The following is a 24,532-nucleotide window of genomic DNA, read 5'->3' on the forward strand; positions in this document are numbered from 1 at the left end:
ACAAGTTTTTATTCCATTGGTTGTCTTGACAACAATTATTTATTCTATTGGCTGTCTTAACAATAAGTTTTTATTCCATTGGTTGTCTTGACAACAATTATTTATTCTATTGGCTGTCTTAACAACAAGTTTTTATTTCATTGGTTGTCTTGACAACAATTATTTATTCCATTAGCTGTCTTAACAACAAGTTTTTATTCCATTGGTTGTCTTGACAACAATTATTTATTCTATTGGCTGTCTTAACAACAAGTTTTTATTCCATTGGTTGTCTTGACAACAATTATTTATGCCGTTGGTTATAATAATCAGCTAGGCTAATACCCAAGGCACCACCTTAGGCCCAAGTCATCTAGTTTATAATGCCTTTAAACAGGTGGCCGGGTTACAATGCGTAGGAGGGTGGTGGCAAGCCCTTCTTGACAACAATTATTTATGCCATTGGTTGTCTTGACCACATTTATTTATGCCATTGGTTGTCTTGACCAGATTTACTTATGCCATTGGTTGTCTTGACAACAATTATTTATGACATTGGTTGTCTTGACCACATTTATTTATGCCTTTGGTTGTCTTGACCACATTTATTTATGCCATTGGTTGTTTTGACAACAATTATTTATGACATTGGTTGTCTTGACAACAATTATTTATGACATTGGTTGTCTTGACAACAATTATTTATGACATTGGTTGTCTGGACATTAATTACTTATTCCATTGGTTGTCTTGACAACAAGTTTTAATTCCATTAGGAGATAACAGGTTTTTATACCGTTGGTTGTCTTGACCCGCCGTCTGCTTAGAACACCTCTAGCTCGGTTACGCCACTAACGGCAAAAATTTCTTCTCAGATCCTTATTCTAATCGGACTTTAAATGGTTATAATAAATTGTGGATTAATTAATATTGTTATAGCCTTATTCTATTTTTCCTAATTAAACGCTGGCCTCACAGAGATGCTATAATTCCTAAATTGTCCTACAATTCTGATACGGTCTTATAATTCTTATATTGTTCTATAATTCTGATACAGTCTTATGAAATCCTATAATTTCATTTTATTTCATATATTTTAGCATATTAGTTAAAAACCAACAAAGGCGCTACAAACTTCGACCTGTCCTAGTTATCAAATTATGACTCATATCAAGAATGAATTGCTCATTTTAAATATATTTAAACATTTTATCACTTTTCGATATATTCCCCCATAGAACAAAAAAACTGTAATTTTAACTCTATAGTAGACGCTTAAATAAACCTGTTCAGCGATTTGCCTAGAAGTAGTAATACAGATAGTCAGGACATACTTGAAAAAGCGTGATATTTTAGAGCGCACTCTGCTTAATATTTCAATGTAGAAGGGGTCGTTCAATTTCAAACGCGCCTCCTCAACTTTAGCCTTACAAATAAAACCATATGTAACATAATTACTCATAAGTATGCCACTAGATCTATTTCTTCACTAACGGTTTGTTTCACAGATATTGCGTCATCCGTACCCTACGTAATATTTGACGTCATCGATTCTCAAATGCCGATTATGCCGTCGCAAAATAGGCGAAACTAGAAAGTAAATTCGGTCTTAACCAACTTGTTAAAATGGGAAAACAAAATCACGTGACTACCATTTCACAGTTCATAGTTGGCCGTGTGGCGGTAAAGAAGAAAAAAATATTCCTTCGAGATACTGCAGGCAGCTAATTATCTTACACCTTCCTATTACAAGATGTTTTAAATAATAATATTAATAATTAGAAAATATAGATGAACCGCCATTAGCAAAATAAATTGAATAATAGTTCGTATTTCATAAGATAGATGTCGCTGCATTTCTCCACCAAGTCACGTGACTAACATATTTTCAGACCCCCTGGACTTTATAGTTTCGCCTATTAGATCTACGTCTGATAAACCGACGGCCATTATTTTGGTAAACAAACCGGTTCGAACAACCAAGGCTTAGGGGCTAAAATGAACTACAATATACCGTCCAGTGCTGTTAATGCAATTAATATGCAAATTAATGAAGTTTTCGGAGACTCAGGTTCTAAAATAAATTTGCTTTGTCAAATAAAAGAAGCAGGTTTATTGGAAAAAATAGTTGAAATTTAGGTTGAGCTTATCTGGGGAATCTACAAGGTTGGAGTCTTTGCAGATTCTTTTAAGCCTAGGCCTAAGACTTCTAGGCTTGGTATGGGTTTAATAACGCTGGTGGAATATCCCACTTCGACGACTTGTTCCATTTTCGGAAAGCGATCACTTATTGATCATTTTCCCCAACCTTTTATTTTTCTAAACTACTCATAATTTAACTTCATCCGCACAAACCGAGCGAGTTTATGAATTTCAATAAAGCTACATTGGGCTGACTAAAATTCCGACGCAAAAAATTCCTTCTCAATTTAGAGGTTTTTAACATCGGCTTAAATAAATATGTTAGTAACCAATAGTGTGACTCCCAAAATTACTAGGATGAATAAAAAGGTTAAAATCTAACGTAGTCCACCTTTTGACTGGTTCGTGGTGAAACAAACCGTTAGTGAAGATTTTTGAATGGAAAAAGTTACAGTGGCATACTTATGAGTAATTATGTTACATATGATAAAACTAACATACACATGTGACTATTTAATTCAGTGGTTCGTGCATGCGCGTTGGTGAGGAATGAAAAAGAGAGCGGCATTTATTGAAGCGCCTATTAACTTATAGTTTTGAGATTTGTGTCATATAATACCTATAATTGTTTACGGATTATTGCCTGTCAGCCTGGTAATCATGCATTTCCGAGCGAACCTTTAAAGCGGAACGGCCAAGCTTTTCCAAATATCGCCTTATTTACACATGAAAAGATCAACAAGACGTTCAATATACTTACACGTAAGTTATTTTGTCTTGAAAAAATAGTTTTTGGCCCAAAAAGTTGAAACGCAAAATATCGCCAAATATTTGGATCTTAGTGAGCAATATGCAAACTATCCTAACTTTTAAAATCGCGCAATTTAGGCTTAGGTCTCGTATAACTAGAACGCGCCGCGCGTGCAAAACAAATCTTTCGCATCTTCAGCAGCACGATTTTTCACCAGGGCTACCTTCAGCAGCAGTCAACAGAAAAAAACCCGATGGATTTGATATTTTCCACCGATGAGCTTTTTCGTCATAATGACGTCGTAAGTTGCTTAAAATTCCGTAGCTTTTATAGTAGTCTTACGTCAGAAATGACGTCAGTCATCGGAAAAACCAACTCTTCTCCAGCCGATGACTTCGGTGAGTAACCAATGACTATCGTGACGTCAAAACCGGAAACGCAACAAAGCATACAGTAGGGAAGCGATGTCACCCCCAGGTTTCGCAGCGGACGCGCGCTTTTCAATTTCCCGAAATGTCTTTATTTTATTAAAAATTAACCACTTAATATTTGTTTACGCGGTTTTCGCCATAAATTTTAGTTTTTAACGGGCTATAGGGCTATCTAACTGGTTAAAGCTTGACCGTTCCCCTTCAAGGCGTTATCTCAATTAAAACTTGAGATTTCTCCAGAGCCGAAAGTCTTGGAAAATGGGCTTTTAGATCTGAACTTAATGAGCCGCGCCAGGAACGGCTCTAATTAAAAGTACGTCTCGCCATTGTTGTGGGGGCGCGCTCAATTTGGACGCGTACTAAACGACCTCTCAATAAAGAGAGAAAGAAGTGAGAATAACCATGGGCCGGAAATAAGGATTAAAATCTTAACAGTAAATCGTCTGTGACTTGAAGCGAAGTTGTTAGGGCGCAAAGATATTGGTCCAGAAAGCTGTACGTGATTTCCATGAAAACTCGGTGCTCTGTGGGAGAGACAATATTTAGGCAACTTTGTCACGTGAACTCTCTGCCTCCGTGTACATAAACCACAACGTCCACCATAAGTTCATAAATATTTTCCATAAGTTAGTCCAAATAATTTTCCGAAATTAAGTGGGTAAACGCAATTAACGCGCGAGGCTGTTATCTTTGGTCTCAAGTCGACCAAAAATAATATACACCTAGAAATGACACTCACTAAAACTTTTTCAAGCATAAGATAGGGAAGTTACGCACTTATATGAAATGTAATTATAAACTTATGGGATTACGTTGGGTCACGTTACGGATTTGCATCGAGCGAAGCGTTTTTATAATAAATTTTAGCGTTTGTTATTTTCTTAGTACGGAAATATAAACACGCCAGAAAATTCGATTATTCTAATTGAATTCTAAAAATCGATTAGCTCGGGAGGACGTGTCACTCGGGTCATCTTACCGTAACCTCCCAAGAATGGAACGTAGATCAGAAGAATGTCGCAATTCCGCAGGCATTTTTTCTCCAAGGAACGTCGCTCCCCGCCGCTCTTCACTATCGGAACTCTTTCAATTAAGTCAATACTGAAATAAATTCCAGATAAAAAGAAACTCAGTTATATTATATTCCCGTCTTATTAAACGATCCTTTATCGGCCTCTCTGTTCCTATTTTCGTTTTCGCGATCGAAAAACTAGTTTGAAAATTTGGCCTACAAACGCCTGTAGAAGTGTTCCAACCGCGGCACTTTGGTGTTCAGGGAGAAGTTAATTTACAGGCTGTTGTCTACTTACGCTTTTTCTAAGGCACGCCTGCAGCAGCGTAACTAGCCTTTTACGCACTCGGTGCGAGCTTCTATAACTCCACCCTTGAAAAATGTTAAAATTTTAAATGGCTCTGACAATAAGATGAACTTCTGCACCCCTCCAGGGTCTGCGCCCTGTGCCTGGGCACCGCTGGCACCGCCCCAGTTACGGCACTGCACGCCTGTAGAAGTATTCAACACGCGATACACCGTAATTACTCTAATAAAAGCTATTTTATATTGCACCGTTTCTCCGATAAAATAATTTCCATAAATCCGATATCAAATTATCTGTATTTACTTTGAAATATTCTGATATTCAGTTAAACTAGAAACTAATCAGAATTTATTGTAAACCCACCAACAGAAACTGAGAAGATTTCAGAGGCATCACAGCTATCGATTTTACGTATCTCACCATTAAATTCCTTTTGGATATTATTTAGATTGTTTTGATTTGCTTCCACCCAATTAGGCATCACCCTATGCCTAAGTCCGAGGGGCTAACCACTTCCCGTAATCGGTGTACACACCAACTGTAAAGATTACGTAATCTTCTGTAATCTTTTGTACTCATTCGTAATCCCGTAATCATTTGTAATCTTCGTACTCATCTGCAATCACGTGTAATCATTTGTAATAGCGCGTAATCATCTGTAATTACGCGTATTCATTGGAATTCTCCCGTACTCAATTACTCATCTGTAAAAATTTTAAAGTTTTTGGTTGTCTGTGTACTCATCGTAATCATTCTGTACTCATCGTAATCATTCTGTACTCATCGTAATCATTCTGTACTCATCGTAATCATTCTGTACTCATCGTAATCATTCTGTATTCATCGTAATCATTCTGTACTCATCGTAATCATTCTGTATTCATCGTAATCATTCTGTACTCATCGTAATCATTCTGTACTCATCGTAATCATTCTGTACTCATCGTAATCATTCTGTAATTACGCGTATTCATTGGAATTCTCCCGTACTCAATTACTCATCTGTAAAATTTTTAAAGTTTTTGGTTGTCTGTGTACTCATCGTAATCATTCTGTACTCATCGTAATCATTCTGTATTCATCGTAATAATTCTGTATTCATCGTAATAATTCTGTATTCATCGTAATAATTCTGTACTCATCGTAATCATTCTGTACTCATCGTAATCATTCTGTATTAATCGTAATCATTCTGTACTCATCGTAATCATTCTGTATTCATCGTAATCATTCTGTACTCATCGTAATCATTATGTACTCATCGTAATCATTCTGTACTCATCGTAATCATTCTGTACTCATCGTAATCATTCTGTACTCATCGTAATCATTCTGTATTCATCGTAATCATTCTGTACTCATCGTAATCATTCTGTACTCATCGTAATCATTCTGTATTCATCGTAATCATTCTGTACTCATCGTAATCATTCTGTATTCATCGTAATCATTCTGTACTCATCGTAATCATTCTGTACTCATCGTAATCATTCTGTACTCATCGTAATCATTCTGTACTCATCGTAATCATTCTATATTCATCGTAATCATGTGTACTCATCGTAATCATTCTATATTCATCGTAATCATGTGTACTCATCGTAATCATCTGTACTCATTGCGTAATCATGTGTACTCTTCTGTACTCATTAATGATTACGCAATCGGCGTACAGGCAAATTCTTACTGGTTAGCACCTCGCCTAAGTCATCTAGAGACTTTTAATGCCTTTAATTCAGGTGGCCGGGTTACAATGCGTAGGAGGGTGGTGGCAAGCCCTTCATGCCAACAGCTCCTTACACTCACTATTATCGTTCACCTCAACAAATTTTTATGGAAGGGGAAACCGAAGATCTCGAGGGGAAAAACCCTTTAACCAGCGGGGGGAGAACTTGCAAGCTCAACGCGGAAGGAGTTGTTCCGAGTGTTACCCAGTGCCACCAGCTGGGATCGAACCCGGCTCCTCTTGCTGCCAAAGGGCTATCTACTCCGCCACCCCACTTCACGTATAATTAGTCAGATAACTGTTCAGCTAACTGAATCGTGTATTTGGGATAGATATCTGAAAAATACGGAATACTCACTGCATTAGACTAGCCGAAATTGCGTGGTAGTCCGGCAAAGATTCGAGGGACAAAACCACCTTTTTGCCATTCCTGAGAAAGGGTGAAACACAATTGAGTTTCTATACTCACTATTCATATAAACATAACTAACATAATAACAATAAGTATGACACTTCCAATTATTTTAATGCTAATTTCGAGACAGAACCTTTTTTCGACACTGACATTATCTCCAAGCTCCAACTTGGACTTGCACTCGGAATGAGTAGCGTGTATCGTCTTTGGTTGTAGTATATTTCGACTTAGCCATATTTTGACGGTAGGGGGCTCTGTGCTGAAAACTAAACCTAAATTTTGCAATGATAATTTTTCTAATTGTTATTACGTTACTTATGATATAGAGGACGCTATTTAATATCGGAAGTTTGTAATATGTCTCTTAGGAGAGAAGAACCGGCGAAGGTAAACGTTTCATTATAATGCCCAAATCGGATACTTCTCTCGTATGAGAAACATTATAAGCTTCTGGTAGTATTTATAGTTTTTTTTTAAATAAAATCTCCTGCACATAATAATAATCAGCTAGGCTAATACCCAAGGCACCACCTTAGGCCTAAGTCATCAAGCGACTTTTGAAGCCGGGTTACAATGCGTAGGAGGGTGGTGGCAAGCCCTTCATGCCACGCGAGACAACAGCTCCCTACACTAACTATTACAGTAAACCTCAACAACCTTTATGGAAGGGGAAACCGAAGAGCTCGAGGGAAAACCCCTGAAACCAGTGGGGAAAGAAATCAACGCGGAAGGAGTTGTTCCGAGTTTCCACCTAGTGTCACAAGCTGGGATCGAACCCGGCTCCTCTTGCTGCAAGGCGAAAGTGCTAACCACTCCGCCACCCCACCTTTAACAACGTAAATCTTAAGAAAAATGATAATGAGCTAATATTTATTTATCTCAACATTTGCTCAAACAGAGAAACTGAATTGGACGCAAAAATTGAAGATTGATTACAGTGTCAAAAATCACCCCGATTCGGGTAAACATTGATTTATAATGTGTTTTAAAACACATTATATTTACTAATAATTATTAAAGTTGTTAAACACAAGAATTCATTAATGAAAACAAATTAATTAATTGTAAAACAATGTGGAGAGCGCGTCAACAAATCTATAGTATCTATCTTTTCGACATTTCTAATATTGAATTCCATTCCGCGGAAGACCTTACATTTAAACTAACCTGAATATGTAAACATTCTGAAAGGTATCTTGGTTCGAGCATATACCCGCCGGTAATTTCTTACGACAGTCAACCTAAAAGTTAAATATCAGCTCAGTGAATTTAATCGTAAAATAACTAAACGTTGTTATTGGCTACGTTCGTATACGCGTGCTCTATAAGGAGAATGCAATCTAATTCTCCGATAAGGAAAGATAAGACGTAAGATAGAAATAAAGTTTGACAAGTTCCCCAACAACAATGTCAAATGTAAGAGGTCAAGAGTAAGGGGGATTTCGCGATGAACCTCTCTCCCCCCCCCCATTCTTCTCGTTGTTTGGTTGGAAGAGAAGGACCTTCGAAGGCAGCTACTTTCTTCCTACGAGATAGTTTGTAACGGTTGACGCGCGCTGTCTTCTCGCTGTGGTTTAACTATATAGCCTTTCCCTCGAGACGGCCGGTCACCTCCGAGCGTCTAAAGTCATTATCTACTTTCATCCGCCTAACGCGCCTTACGGGTCTCGTAGCGATTCGAATACTCGCTCTATAGTAGCGTGGATCAATCACGACCTGCCAATGTTACTTCGCACCCTTGAGGTGAATATTGAAGCGGCGCTTAAAGCGGCCGGCCGGGGCTAGTCAAAAACAAATGGCCTTCTTACGCTAATCCTTCGACCGAGACGAGGCTTATCTTAAAAGATTAATTTCCCCGATTCTGGCGTTCGACGAGCCAACTTCTTCTAGCCAGGGCCTCGCCTTTGCTGAAATATAGCGAGAGCCACTTTTTATATCCCGCTTGCAAATGAGCCCCGAGGTCAACCGGCCGCTAACGAGCCATCTTGCTCGTCTTAAAATAAAGGGGATTTCGCCGATATTTAGCAAATTGCATCCTCCTCCGTTCTCCTCTGGTGGGAGGGAAGGGGATTACTCGATCATTTCGAGCGCCAGAATGAACGAGTCTATTGTCTCATTTTCAGCCCTTTTTTCAAATATAAAATAGTAATAAACGCGTGGGAGGACCTTTAAATGGAAAATAGAGTAATTCATTTTTTAAATGGCCCTAATTCATTTCTCGGAAACCCATTATCTCGAAAATGTATTCTAAGAACGAGTTGGTAAATTTCTCAATTTAAAAAAAAATTAGTCTTCATTCGGAAGGTAGTTTTTACCGTAATTACCTTGGAGGGGTTATACAATCACCGTGTCTGTCTGTGGGTCTGTGGGTCTGTCTGTCAGGGTAATCACTGCGTACGCAGTTTCTCGAAGGGTTGGCAATACCACCGTGTGCGTTAACGGATTCATTTGCGGTTTGGTTTGGATGGTGTTTTTTCGCTCACCGTTGGTGTGGTACGTTTTTGTAATGTTTATGCGTAGGTTGTGAGTGTTGAGTTTGTGTTCTGATTCTGATGGTTGTGCATGTTGAGTCTGTTGTGTTTATATAGGCGTTTTCTCTCTTTGGGACGGACGGAGTGCTGAGTGTAATGCTACCACTCAACGTCCAATGGCAGGGTTTCCACCAGTTGTACACGGTATTCGTCTTAGTATCAATTTGCGATCGCATCGGGCGGGATTTGATCCCGAGACCTCCTGCTTGGCAGGCGGACGTTCTACCACAGAACCACCGACACTTGTTACGCCTTATTGAAAATTAGACCTTCCGCTTTATCGGAAGCGTATTTAATATTACGAAATTTTGGTTTAATTGAAATAGAATTGAAATTGAAATTTTTGCATCGAAGAAATTCTAATTTAGCGTTTCTCTATTGATTAAAAACAAATGCGCCACCCAGGTTTCGAACCCAGGCCATTCGGCTTGGCAGTCGAGCGCTCTACCACAGAACCACCGATAGCTCATTAGGTTCACTGAAATTAAGACACGCATCGTAAGCATAATAGGTAATAAAGTCTTTTTTTATTAATGAATTTATGAAGGCCTAATCTGGTTTTTTTACGAATGAAATTTTAAAGGTTGAATCTTGTTTTAGCGCAGTCAGTCGAGATAAGAGGGTTAAAGGGTAGACCCGGTGGGTGGTCCACTTTGTTACTTTTTGTTATTTATTTACGGGTATTGTTAACGACCTATATATAGTTGTGTTAATTCAAAGACGATAATTTAACGTTTATTGCTTTAAGAGCTGGCGGTTAGTCAAGTGGCTCTCTGTGCTTTGTTGATGGTAAGGTTTTTGCTTCTTGTAAATATATTTGGTGTGGATATTTGGATATCTACGATTTCTAACGCAGTCAATGATTTCCTGGGTGTGCGAGTCATTATATGATATTGGAAATTGGACGGCATTGGTCTTTTTCATGCGGTATGTGTCACAACGTCAACTGGAAGTCTACATGTACGAGTGTTGAAATAAAATGAGCGTTAAAGATGCGGCAAGTATTTCGTAAGCGAGAAAAATACAAATACCATCTGTAGATATTTATTTCATTAAAATTTGCTTAGTATTATATTCAACTAATAAACATGTATTGTAAAAAGGGTTAAATTCAATTGTGCATTGTTTTAGTAAATCTAACTCGCTCATGTAACTACTTAATTTATAATATTCTGAATAAATTAAACTCGATTGTTTCGTCTCAATTATTTAAATTAAAATTAAAATTTTATACCGGGCAGGGTCTAAACCGAGAATACGTTTTTCGTAAATAACTCTGAATTGCGGAGATATCTTTGGGGGTCGTGTCGAGAAATTAATACCACTAGGGACCATTCTTCCGAGGAGAGGTATATTTTGGCTTGCCAACTTGTTTTTATTCAAATTTCATAGATACGGGAAATCTGTTTTTGAAAGGTTTAAATTTAAACTAAGCTTTAGTTGGGGTCTTTTAAAACTTTTCCAAGTATTCGAATATCACTCTTGTTCGGGGCCGGATAAAAACCTTCGAACGCCCTAAGCTAAAAAATATTTGAATCCAAATATAAAAAATATATATGTTATGTATAAGAACCACAAATAAACATAACCAATAAACAACCGTAAGGGTAGGGAAAGAGTGTTTGAATAAAGCAATTTAATCGTTTTTATTCATTCCATGATAAAGCAAGGTTTACGAGTAGAGTTAAAGAGTTGCTGTTTGGACAATATTAACAAATTACTTTTAGTTATTTTTTTTATCTTCCGTCACTGGTGGTACCACAAACAAGACATATTTATCTTACCTTAGCTATTAGAACTCCGTATGATTGAGAATGAAGATACTTGGCCGCTTTTTGCAAATGCCATTGGAATTTCTCATCTTTTGCTTTTAAATCGACGAGACCTGTATGAAAAATTAAAACCTTTTATAATTGAGGCTCAAATATCTAGTTAAAAAAACGTAGAAAACCACCGTTTGAAGAAACATAGTAACTAGAGTCACAATAAAGCTATAGTTACGATGTTTTTAAACCCAGTGCCGTCTTTCCCATTGGGCAAAAAGGGCACTGCCCTAGGGCCCCAAGATTCCGGAGGGCCCCATTTTTCAAATTGTGAAATGTAAAAGAAATTTTAATAAAAAAAATGTTTTAACATTGCTCGAAAGTACTAAACATCGTATTTAGTCGCGTCTATAGACAGGGTAAATCTAAAACGAATAAAGACTTTTGGTTGTTAGTATTCTTAAATTCAGAATAAGCTTCTTCTTTAGTAACCTTTAGTAGGACGAGTGAAACTATTTGAACCGATAGTTGTAGATTAGAGCGTCGATGGACTTCGCACTGGAGGTTAGAAACTTGGGTGGAGTTACGGGGGATCGCCCAAAGCTTTGCCCAGGGGCCTCCAATTAGGTAAAGACGGCCCTGTTTAAACCGAGGGGTCAAACACTCGCAAATTTTTCGTTACGGAATTTTGAAATCAGAAACTGATTTTAAGAATTCAGAGTACGATTTTCAAGTCGATTTCCTATTTTTACAATCATTTTTCTCAAGAGTAGAGGTCGGCGGAACAAATAAATTAACCGCAAAAATTTCAATTAATCATTAAAATTAGTATTATTTGTTTTATACGAATAAATTATACGATTAAACAACGATTTAACATGCAAAATTAATCATTTTTTTCGAATATTTCCGAATAAATCTCGGTTATGGATAAATATAAACAATAGTATAATTTCTTATTCAAACGCCGACCTCTACTCAAGAGTGTACCGTATTTTTACGAATATCAAGCCCAGTTCACACTATACAATTAATTGGGCCACTTAACTGAAACCAACTAATTGTAAGCGAGGAAATTGAATAGTGTGAACAGAAAAATTGCAACCATTGTTCCAACTTTTTCTGTTCACACTGTACAATTTTCTCGCTCACAATTAGTGGGTTTCAATTAAGTGGCCCAATTAATTGTATAGTGTGAACTGGGCTTTAGAACCCTCGATTGAAACTCAAGGTGAGCGCTTGGTTTGCGAGTGCAACCGTAAAACAAAGTTTAAAAGAAGACCCATTTGAAGGAACACGTATTTTCCTAAATAAAGTTTAGTTCCCCCAAAATTTATTTTAATTTTTACCGATATTTAAAGAGCTATTAATTAGTAACCGACTTAAGCCCAGTTCACACTTTACAATTAAATGGGACAATTAATTGTAACCCACTAATTGTAACCAAGAAAATTGTATAGTGTGAACAGAAAAATTGTAACAATAACTCCCACTTTTTATGTTCACACAATACAATTTTCTTGCTCACAATTAGTGGGTTACAATTAAGTGGTCTAATTAAATGTATAGTGTGAACTGGGCTTCAATTGACGACAACAAATCATAATGAAGTTACCTTCGTGATGGAAGTATATTAAGATTGTACGGTCGTTGTTTATCATCTCTTCCACATTCCGCTCTTCTAGTTCGACGAGACCTCTTTGATTAGTCCATTTATCTGTCGTGGTATAAATGCGATTGTTTCCGGCCCACGAAACTACGCTGAAGCTTAGAATGAAGAAACCAACGACTATCGCGAACCGCATTTCAGGAGGGATACCTGTTGAAGCTAAGCATTTATTACCGTCTCTGGTTCAAAACCCGATCGCCTCTCTCAAACTTTAGCGGCCCGAATTGGCGTACCGCGCAATCGCCAACCCCGTCCCCTCTTGATCTTCTCTTTCCCCCGATAAATCTCTCCGAGATTTCAAACATCTCCGAGTTGTAAAAGGTTAATCAAGTGCTTTCCTCGAGGAAAGAAAGGTTTTCGGCTGAGTTTAATGGAAAACGTGATTTATACTTTTTCTTTTCTCATGAGATTTTTAGAGAATCACTCTAGATTTGTATCAATAATTAATTGAGTCCAAACATTTAAAGGGGAGCGGTCAAGCTTTAACCAGTTAGATAGCCCTATAGCCCATTAAAAACTAAAATTTATGGCGAAAACCGCATCAAAAAATATTGAGTGATTAATTTTTAATAAAATAAAGAAATTTCGGGAAATCGAAAAGCGCGCGTCCACCGCGACACCTGGTGAGAAGTCGGTGAGACAGAATAACGACGTAAAAGCGCGCGCTGCTGAAGACGCGAAAAATATGTTTTGCACGCGCGGCGCGTTCCAGTTACAAGAGACTTAAGCCTAAATTGCGCGATTTTAAAAGTTAGGATAGTTCGCAAATCGCTCATACGGGGTTAGGGGCGCTGGCGCCTGCGGTAGCCCCTAAGATGGCGGCGAAAATTCAAACCCAAACACCAGGCTTTATTTTGCGTTTCAACTTTTTGGGCCAAAAGCTATTTTTTCCAGACAAAAAAGGTACGTGTTAGTATACTGAACGTCTTGTTAATCTTTTGATACGGAAATAAGGCCATATTTGGAAAAGCTTGGCCGTTCCCCTTTAACTCTTTCACTAACAATAACAAATAACTATTTTAGTTTTTGTTTTGGAGTGTTTCTTTATGTATTTTAACATTCTTATTTTCATCGTGAGGACATGTTTTCAATTGTTTTGGTCTAAATTTCGTTTTCCACGGTTAAATTTATTTTTGTCAGGATATAGCAATATATTATTTGTTATATCATCATTGGTCACTTAATACGCGTATGACACTCTAGGATAATGTTTTAAAGCATCCTTTTTTATTAGTGACTTCAAACTAGGGATGCACCGATATATCGGCCTATTTTTCTAATATCGGTATCGGCAAATATCGGTTTAAGCGGCATGCACCTCCTTCAACTTCCCCCTAAACGTTAACCTGTTTAATTATTAATTATAAAAATAATATCTTCTTTTAAATATCAATTGTTTCCGAAATTGTGATATATTTATCGTAATAAAGAATTTTTAGTACAGATAATACTTAAAATACATCGAAAGAGTATTTAATATAAAATAAAAAAATTTATAAAATATTTTTTTATATATTACTTAACAATTATTTATAAAAATATCTTATTCGTGACCCCACGCTCTTCTAGCGTCTGTTATTGTCAAATTAGATAAAAATGCCTAAATGCGTTCGTAGTTTGTGTGACCACGGAGAAAACACAAAACCGTGTAAAATTATAGCTTATATTTCATCCATCACAACCGTCTAATACGCGTAACAGGCGAAACTATAAAGTTCTTTTGGTCTTGCCCATAGATAAAATAACTTCGTATATAGATAGGAAACTTCATGTTGTAGAAGTGACGCCAGAATTTTGGCCGACATCTGGTGCATGGTGGCGGCACCCGAATAATATTATTTGGTGAAGTTCGCTCTACTCGAAGTACGTATTTGAACCTTGGTGTAACCAAATCCCAATTGCAAAGGCTTAAGCGAACTATATGTACTAAAAGTACTTTTTCTTGAACTGAGAGCAAATTTAAAAAATAGCATTAAAGAAATATAGCATCCAGTAAAGATTTCAAGCTTGTTTTAAACGCTATTTCTGGTATATTTGAAGACATTTACCTTGCAAAATACGTTTATTCCCAAAACTCCGACCTCAATTTTCTCAATACGTTTTACGCTCTTGAGAACACAGCCAATTGGCGCAGTCACTAGATGTCAGGGCAATCTCGTGAGAGTCAGTTTGCCCCATTGAAGTTTCCTATCTATATACGAAGTTATTTTATCTATGGTCTTGCCCAGCCTTTTTAAAATGGGAAAAACCACGTGAGATCGCTACTATACTTCATTAAGAAGCTCGCACTCACTCCGTGAAAGAAAAAAATTTGCACGTAATGAAACTAATACATCACCGAATTTTTAAAAAGACCTATTCACGAGATATAGCGTTTTCCATTGGGAACCTCCGAGCACTCCCGGAGTGCTCCAAAATCAAAATCGTATTCCATTGGGAAAAAAGGGGCAACTCCGAGAGGGAGAATCGTCTTCCATTGACCAAGGTACTCCCTCCCGGAGTGCTCCCGGAGTGCTCCAGCTGCCCCAACTCAAGAGTCGGAGGGAAACAAAAGAGTGCTCCGAAAACGTTTCGTATTTCATTGGGAAAAAAGGGGCAACTCCGAGAGGGAGAATCGTCTTCCATTGACCAAGGTACTCCCTCCCGGAGTGCTCCCGGAGTGCTCCAGCTGCCCCAACTCAAGAGTCGGAGGGCAACAAAAGAGTGCTCCGAAAACGTTTCGTATTTCATTGGGAAAAAAGGGGCAACTCCGAGAGGGAGAATCGTCTTCCATTGACCAAGGTACTCCCTCCCGGAGTGCTCCCGGAGTGCTCTAGCTGCCCCAACTCAAGAGTCGGAGGGAAACAAAAGAGTGCTCCGAAAACGTTTCGTATTTCATTGGGAAAAAAGGGGCAACTCCGAGAGGGAGAATCGTCTTCCATTGACCAAGGTACTCCCTCCCGGAGTGCTCCCGGAGTGCTCCAGCTGCCTCAACTCAAGAGTCGGAGGGAAACAAAAGAGTGCTCCGAAAACGTTTCGTATTTCATTGGGAAAAAAGGGGCAACTCCGAGAGGGAGAATCGTCTTCCATTGACCAAGGTACTCCCTCCCGGAGTGCTCCCGGAGTGCTCCAGCTGCCCCAAATCAAGAGTCGGAGGGAAACAAAAGAGTGCTCCGAAAACGTTTCGTATTTCATTGGGAAAAAAGGGGCAACTCCGAGAGGGAGAATCGTCTTCCATTGACCAAGGTACTCCCTCCCGGAGTGCTCCCGGAGTGCTCCAGCTGCCCCAACTCAAGAGTCGGAGGGAAACAAAAGAGTGCTCCGAAAACGTTTCGTATTTCATTGGGAAAAAAGGGGCAACTCCGAGAGGGAGAATCGTCTTCCATTGACCAAGGTACTCCCTCCCGGAGTGCTCCCGGAGTGCTCTAGCTGCCCCAACTCAAGAGTCGGAGGGAAACAAAAGAGTGCTCCGAAAACGTTTCGTATTTCATTGGGAAAAAAGGGGCAACTCCGAGAGGGAGAATCGTCTTCCATTGACCAAGGTACTCCCTCCCGGAGTGCTCCCGGAGTCCTCTAGCTGCCCCAACTCAAGAGTCGGAGGGAAACAAAAGAGTGCTCCGAAAACGTTTCGTATTTCATTGGGAAAAAAGGGGCAACTCCGAGAGGGAGAATCGTCTTCCATTGACCAAGGTACTCCCACCCGGAGTGCTCCCGGAGTGCTCCAGCTGCCCCAACTCAAGAGTTAGTGTAGGGAGCTGTTGGCTCGATCTCGTGGCATGCAGGGCTTGTCACCACCCTCCTACGCGTTGTAACCCGGCCACCTGAATTAAGGGCTTCAAAAGTCGCATGATGACTTAGGCCTAAGGTGGTGCCTTGGGTATTAGACTAGCTGATTATTATTATTATTTTTATTAAACAAAAGAGTGCTCCGAAAACGTTTCGTATTTCATTGGGAGCTACCAGGGCGAATCCTCCGAGCGCCTCCTACAGACTGCAGTGACGTCATTCAACAAATTCGGATCACACTCGAAGGTACCCAATGGAAAACGCTATGACGTCAATTAATCACGTGAGTCCCATTTTTCATTCCCCATCGACTTTATATTTTCTCCTATTGCCACCTAGGAGCAACAAACACAGCACCCTACACACCGATAACACAACCCGTCAAAAGTCGTTCATTTTGAAGCGTACAATTTTCATTGGTTAGACGCTTTAGCGCCTGCTACCGTCGGAAGGGGAAAATTCGGAAATTATCTTCCCCCCGCTCGTCCAATGAAATTTTTACACAACACTGCGTTAGCGTGTTTAAAGGCTAGCTGCGTTCTCCTTATGTTTGTTGCTCCTAGATAACCATACAAATTTCAATATTCTACCTTGATTCTACCTATCTTGTTTCCAACGCATCCAAACGAGGGCGTAGCGATAGCTTTCGATCGCGAATAGTATCAGGCATAGGCCACGTGCTTAGCCTTCGGTGTCATATTAGCGCGTGAAATTTTAAATTGGCTCGCTTATTTTCTCGCGACAACTTTCAAAATAATCGTTTGTTTTTTTCAGATGTTGGTAAGAGCGATTTAAAAACCAGTCTTTTCATCATTTAGGCCTAAGACCGTTTCTTGAGAAAAAATTAGTCATGTCCGATGACCGTAAAAGAGGTGTGGGTGACCACGTATTCAACATGACTGACCGAACTAAATTTGAAAGCGGTATTGAGAAAGACGATTTGTTTTTGGCCCGGGGCAAGGAAACTTTATCGCTCCTCCAAAATGTCACCCACAAAACTCCGCGGATCGAGTTCAAGCCCCTGTTCAAAGATTACGTCTTCGATACGTCAAAAATGAGCTCCAACAAAATTGTAATGAAATATAAATATCTCTTTGATTTACGATATAGATGACCTAAAACACTTTCTCGAACAGGCTGAAAAAAGGGTAAAAGAACACGCCGAAAGAAGCGCCGTTAATCTGGAGACTAAGAAGAGCTCCCCAAAGATGCGCAAAGCCAAAATGGCCGAACGGAAGGCGGCTGAACTGAACAAAAGCGGGGCCCATCCAATCGTCCCCAAAAGCGAATCACCGGCTGTTTGCAAGACGAGGTCCGATAGCGCCCAATCACTCGGCGATGACGCCTTCTCTACCAACGATTTGGGAAATGATGACGATCAACTAATGAGCAAACTTCGACGAACCGATCCGTTGTTGAGGAAACTGGATGGCCTGAAGACTTTGCTGCGGCAGTTTGAAGAACAATATCTGGAGAATATGAGGACCCAGCTGAAAAATCTCAACCAAATCGAATCCCTCATTCAGCTACCAAATACTCCATAGGAACAATGCAAAAATTGTCTTTACGTTTTATGTACCGCAACTTTGGAAATATATAAAAAATTCTTCCCAATGATTAGAAATTGTGATTTTTATTCAGAACATAGTGTTTTTCAAAAGTCGACGGAAAAGGCTTTTAAATTTATCCCAAAGTTCTAAAATTAGGGGCTTGGGTGACTCTTGGATTAATAATAGTCCTATTATTAATCGAAGGGCAACCTACTTCCGCTTAATATATATTTCAATGGACGAGGCTTAAATCATAACTTTACTTTAAAAGGCCGAAAGTACCTCTAGACGATAAGTCTGCAGCTATTCCTCTGGTATATTTTCTGTGGGGTGTGTTAATGTTGCATTATGGACGAACTACTGTAGTTTGTCCATGGTTGCATAAGGACAAGAAGTGTAAACTTTTTACCCTAAAACGTTTTATTCGCCTGTTCTCGGGGTAAGATTTACCCTGTCCCGAATTTTGTTCGCTTGTTCCAGAGCTCTAAGTTTACATGTTTTACTCCTCCTCGAAAGGAGGTGTAGATTGAGTAATCTAGCTTTGTCGTCTGCTTATATAGAAAATTCGTACGCTTAAATTTCATTTCTCGAAAACATGACGGGTTTTGAACATCTTCACATTTGGCAAGCTTTTAATAACGAAAATCTAATTTTTAAATTCTATTTAAGGACTTTAAAAGTCGCTTGTGACTTAGGACTAAGGTGGTACCATGGGTATTAGCCTAGCTGATTATTATTATTATTATTATTCAATAAATGAGAAAAATGAGTCATATATTGATGACCTCACCACCGGTCACCATCTTAAAACAAAACTACGGCTGCTACGGCAAATAAATAACCTTTAACCTTTAACTACTCCCTTCTTACTCCAACTCGTTTTTTTTTCGTCAAGACAGAATTGGAGTGAAATGACGTCAACGGGCTACACTTTTTAACCAGCTCAAAAAACCCAGAACAGGCGAAAAAAAACCCACCCAATTGACGGCTTTTAAAATTCATTTTGCGCGTGAAAATACCTCTACATGTTATGGTCAAAAAAGCACGAAAAGGCGGCTGTGTGCCCAAGACTTGTAGCTGTAGTGTCGCGCGCTAAAACGTCATTTCAAAATCCGTCATTATAGTCAAAGTCAAGTCACGTCCTCGGTCGCTTTTTTTCAAACCGATTATTTTAGATGTTAGGCTTAGCATTATTCTAAAAAATTCTTCGTTTAGCGAAAAGTATCGGGAGATAAAATGGCAGAAGCTTCGGAAGAAATGGTCAATAAGGTGTCCGAAACTTTGCGAGCTTTCGAAGACTTAACCACGTCCACGTTGGATCACTTTCTAAACATGTACAAGTTCATAGAAGCCCGAGTCGAGTCGGAAATATACGCGGCCGTGCGCCGGAAGATAGTGGAATGCGCCCAGAGGGTGCTGGACTGGAAACACCTCGCCATTAAAAGGGCGAAAGGTGATCTGGGTCGAGGCGTCGTCGAAGAGCTGGAGGACAAACTCAACTCGACCAAGGAGGCCATCGAGTCGTTGAAAGTCGAATGCCGACATCAGGCGTTCTTAGCTATCTACGACGAAATCACGACCAACTTGTTAACGGGTAATTCCTTTTTCTCACAGTGGCCAAAAGGTCTATCGCTATAACGTTTAATTTGTTGACAGCCGTTCGAAGACTTACAAATCTTCGCCATCTGAAGGAGGAGAATCCGAACGAAAAACTGTATTCGGTGGCTTACGGGTTTTACGATCAAGCGACCAAGGATTTGGACGAGCACCGAGCGGCGTTTTCGGAGGGTCGATGGCCCGAACAGGAAGCGGCCCGGCATCTGTTCGAGAACGGCCAAAGTTTCGCCAGGACGGACCGGGCCTTCATACGGATGTGCGAAGCCAAAGCGGGAAAAGTCGGGGTGCTCCAAGAACTGGATTTCGAACACATTCGCGAATTCGACAAGTATCTGAATACGCATCCGTTCCCCGATTACGAACCTCCGAGTGGCGGCTACGAGCGACATCTAGTGGAAGCTACCAAGGAAGAGACGGTCGCCGAATACGCGGACGCCTTAGCGTCTCTGGCCACTTTGAAACGAGAGCTCATTACTCAGTGCTATTTCGAGGGAGCCCACCTTTTCAAACAGCCCTACCAACGCTTTTTCGAAGATTACAAAAGGGGCATCGAGGAGGCCTTGAAAGGTACGACGTACTTAGACCCGTCGGAGGGTGTGGTCATTTACGCTTAGTCGTTTTCAGATGTGGACGCGAAAAAGGACGCTTTCACGAAGAAGATTCGCGACCTCTGGGATTGCAACGCCGCGGATTTCCTCGACAACGAGCGACTAGACCTGAGGCGAGGGTTGAGAGACGCCGAGCATAGCTGTCGACGGGCGGTCAGGGAGTCGGTGGCCGGGAGCTTAGTGGCGTTCTACGCGTATATTCTGACTGAGATGCAAACTTTGTTCGGGAAATGTTTGGACCGGATCAAGAGCGGCTTGCCCGAAGGTGACCAAGCGGCCGAAACGGTCAGAAAGGCCGAGAGGTACATTCAACTGCGCCACAATTGTTTGGAGAAGATTATGTCTCAAACATTCTCGGGTGACCTGACTATCATTACCGACATCGCCGACATCAAACACTATTTCAAAAGCCTTACCAAATTTCTAAGCGACTTTTCGGCTTAAAATCTGTTTTGACGAAACACACCTTTCAAATAAAATTATTTTAGCAAGTAACTTTTGTAATTCTTTTTTCCAATTTTGCTTAAAAATAAAGAAAAGCACATATGCATTCGAGTGGCGTAGTACCACAAGTATATATGTAATATATATATATATATATATATATATATTTCGAGAGAAGTGTACATATACTGCTATTGTCACGCCGATGAAATATTCGGCTTTCAAAATACGATTCGGAAGAAAAAATAGTGTGTGGCAATTACATCCTACACTGACTGACGTGTCTACGCTTTTAATGGAAGTTAATTTTTTCTCAGTTTTCTTTTATATCTCTATTTGTTTTTCTTTTTTAAATCTTTGGGACGAACAATTTTCTTGCTTACAATTAGTTGGTTTCAATTAAGTGGCCCAATTAATTGTATAGTGTGAACTGGGCTTAATTTTGAAATTTGAGATCAAAAACTCGTTTGCACTTGTTTTTATCAACGTCAACATAGCCTGGTAGTTATTCTAAAGACCTTTTCACACGAGCCAACTTTTCAAATCAAACTGCTGAGCCAGCAAAAATGGATCAGTGATCCATTTTTTTCTCGCCTACTTTTTTGGTGGATCAACTCATCGAACTTTTATTCACACAAACCAACTAGTTGACTAAACTCAAGTTGACTCATCTAGTTGGGTCAAAAAGTTGGCTCGTGTGAAAAGGCCTTTAGTTGGCTAAGTATGTGAAGTTCATATTAGGACTTTAAAGGACCACGGAATCATTTGAATTTTGAGTTACGTAACGGAGGGGGAGGAGCTACCTGAAATACGAGCCGAATTTTCGCGATTCTGTGGACTTTTGAAAAAGCTCGCTTTATTACGGGGAATCGCAACGTCACGGCATTTTCATTTAACTCGCTTGATAGACCGGGAGCTACCACCGATTTAATACAATTTTAGAGTGAATAAAGCCCAGTTCACACTATACAATTAATTGGGCCACTTAATTGAAACCAACTAATTGTAAGCAAGAAAATTGTACAGTGTGAACAGAAAAAGTTGGAACAATGGTTACAATTTTTCTGTTCACACAATTTAATTTTCTTGCTTACAATTAGTTGATTTCAATTAAGTGGCCCAATTAATTGTATAGTGTGAACTGGGCTTAAGATTTGAAAGTGCTATTTAGGTGGAAAAGTGGCGCTGATTTCGGAATAAATATCTTACAAAGGCCAGACTAGGCAGTTAGTCACCAATGGGCTATTACGACCTTCGCCCCACGCCTATATCGATTATTATTTACGATACGTAGCAGTGCGTTGATGGCAATAAGTAAAAGAAAGAAGATGATAGCGGACAGTGATTAGAATACTCAATGAAATTCTCGATTGAAATGCTTTTATTGACAGATAAAAAATAATAATAATACACAATATAAACGAAAAAGTTAAATTAAAAAGGGGATTTCTTACACAACTCTGGTGTATCCTCGGGATACTTGGCTGCCATGATAATGGTTATATACTTAAAATGGGAGTGATTAAATAAAAATAGAGAAATAACTTGCGTTAGGCGCTTAAGTTTAATATTATATTACTATTTATCGGGGAGAGCTCAAAACTATACTGGCGTGGTAAGGTAAAAATCTGTTAAGATCCTTTTTGGGTTGGGGGCTTGGTTTTTATACGGGTTGGAATAAAGGGGTATTGTTCGGGGTTCTCGACACGGGGCTTTTCTCGCTCTTGGGACAGGAAATTGACAAAACACTAACTTGGTATTTAAGGAATTATTAGGGAGTATTGATTTAACATGGTTTTAGGGGCTCTAGACTCAATCTTTTAACCTGTCGTTAGCGTATATTCTTAAACGTAGTTTTTTCGTTTCAGGGGATAGTAAGGGGGGTTTTCAAGGAAATTTTCAACGTTACGATTTTCGCTGTCAGGGGATGTTGTCTTCTCTTCGCTGGCTCTGGTTCTTGATGTCTCAAATATCGGGTTACTGCAAAGCGACGTGGACAACTTTATTTCTTTGTGGCTGCTCTTCGATTTACGGGTTTCCGGGTGACGGGAGCTTCCTGGTTACGGGATTCCGGATTACGCAAGACACACGCACACTTGCTTCTAAAGAAGGGGAATGGAACCCAGGAATGTCCTTTGCCAGTGGGATGATACTTCGACGACTTTTGGATTGGAGGGGTGCTTTTGGTTGACTCGATCTGCTGATAGTTTTTCCACACCGGGGAAAATGTTCTTGGATTTAGGGATTCATTTCAAATTAAACGCGATGGGCCTTTCGCCTCTTTTGGATTGTGCATTATGCATCTTTTATTGGGACATCGGAGACTACGTTCTTGGGATATCGGAGACTACGTTCTTGGGATATCGCAGCCTAAGCCCGGACTGGGTTGGGGATCTCTTCTAGTTCCGATTCTGTTCCTGTCCAAACAATCTTTTTGTTTCTCTGGTTTTGTTGTTCTTCCGTCTAGAGGGGGTATAAAAGTCGGGTGTCGGAAGTGTAGGCTTGGTAGTGGTATTTACTTGCGGTTATACTTTCTCGGGGTTTGGAAGGCGTGGTTATTATATCGGAGGGGCCTCTGTTTCTACCCCTTTTGGATGACTGTCTATTTTTCGTCCTTGGCAACTAAATTTCGGGGATTTTTCCAGAGCCGAATATGACCTTTCACACTGTAAGGCAGGGGTTAGGTCGGCCGCTATATAGTTTGCATGGAAAAGGGGGGGGGGGAAATTCGGACGCTCTTTCGTGTTCGGAACTGTCGCCTCATGGTGCAATCTGGCCTTCGGGGTTTCTTATCTACTTTTCTGGGCGCCGGATTGTCTATCTTGGGGAAAGTAACACGAAGGTGGGACAATGAGTAGAATAGATTCGCTAAATTATGGTTTTAAAATAAAATTTTCCGTTTTATGGGGTTTTTTAATTTAATTTTAATATTTAGAAGTTTAAAATTATATCCATCTTCTGGGATTGATCTGGGGCTTTCTAACTGACATACCAAGTATCGTAGGGGCTAATTAAGTGTATTAAGGGCTTTTTATTAATTGGGGATTTTTGATTAAACTTGAGTTATTTTATGGGGAATTATTCAAATATAGGATTATGGGGCACACAAATGAAAAACAGTCTTAATTCTATTAATATTCATAAATGGGATACACAAAACGAAAAATTTCAAAAAATAAACAAATATATAAACCAAAAAACTTTTTTTCTCGCCATATGGCTCCACAGGGGTAACAGGGCGCTCAAAGTCAAAATCGTCGCTATAAAAGCGAAACACCTACGGATTTTAAATGTGAGCAGTTTAAAGGTGTTTTTTTTTCAGATGGAAAGGAGTAACTGAGTTCAAAAACAAGTTGGCAAGCTTGCCAAAATATACCTCTCCTCGGAAGAATTGTTCCTAGTGGTATTAATTTCTCGAGATGATCCTTAAAGATATATCTCCGCAATTCAGAGTTATTTACTAAAAACGTAATTCCGGTTCCATCCCGCCCGGTATAAAATTTTAATTATAATTAAAATAAATGAGACGAAACAACCGATTTTAACTTATTCAAAATATTATAAATTAAGTAGTTACAACAGTGAGTTAGACGTACTAAAACAATGCACAATTAAATTTAACCCTTTTTACAGTACAAGTTTATCAGTTGAATATAATACGAAGCAAATTTTAATGAAAGAAATATCTACAGATGGTATTTGTATTTTTCTCGCTTACGAAATACTTGCCACATCTTTATCGCTAATTTTATTTCAACACTCGTAGACTTCTAGTTGACGTTGTGACACATACCGCATGGAAAAGACCAATGCCGTCCAATT

At 39.4% G+C, this 24,532-nt stretch overlaps 3 protein-coding genes across 3 annotated transcripts; 2 read left to right on the forward strand and 1 right to left on the reverse strand.

Annotated features, from left to right (window-relative positions):
• Nucleotides 1-3,723: 3,723 nt before the first annotated feature.
• Nucleotides 3,724-12,862, reverse strand: LOC149935171 (thioredoxin domain-containing protein 16-like). The gene is made up of 6 exons (XM_090153552.1): nt 12,673-12,862; nt 11,079-11,179; nt 7,931-8,004; nt 6,707-6,778; nt 4,283-4,404; nt 3,724-3,827 (listed from the first exon to the last, which is right to left on the reverse strand). Exons 1-6 carry the CDS (start codon nt 12,860-12,862, stop codon nt 3,724-3,726), a joined length of 663 nt encoding a protein of 220 aa, XP_090009678.1.
• Nucleotides 12,863-17,223: 4,361 nt separating this feature from the next.
• Nucleotides 17,224-18,108, forward strand: LOC149935172 (uncharacterized). The gene is made up of 2 exons (XM_090152942.1): nt 17,224-17,563; nt 17,628-18,108. Exons 1-2 carry the CDS (start codon nt 17,342-17,344, stop codon nt 18,033-18,035), a joined length of 630 nt encoding a protein of 209 aa, XP_090009068.1. The 5' UTR covers nt 17,224-17,341; the 3' UTR covers nt 18,036-18,108.
• Nucleotides 18,109-19,166: 1,058 nt separating this feature from the next.
• Nucleotides 19,167-20,761, forward strand: LOC149935173 (uncharacterized). The gene is made up of 3 exons (XM_090181237.1): nt 19,167-19,635; nt 19,698-20,225; nt 20,283-20,761. Exons 1-3 carry the CDS (start codon nt 19,278-19,280, stop codon nt 20,708-20,710), a joined length of 1,314 nt encoding a protein of 437 aa, XP_090037363.1. The 5' UTR covers nt 19,167-19,277; the 3' UTR covers nt 20,711-20,761.
• Nucleotides 20,762-24,532: the final 3,771 nt, after the last annotated feature.

Source organism: Leiobunum rupestre, chromosome 7 (genome assembly GCF_980474605.1).
Source record: "Leiobunum rupestre chromosome 7, qqLeiRupe1.1.hap1, whole genome shotgun sequence".
Classification (NCBI taxonomy): Eukaryota; Metazoa; Arthropoda; class Arachnida; order Opiliones; family Sclerosomatidae; genus Leiobunum; species Leiobunum rupestre.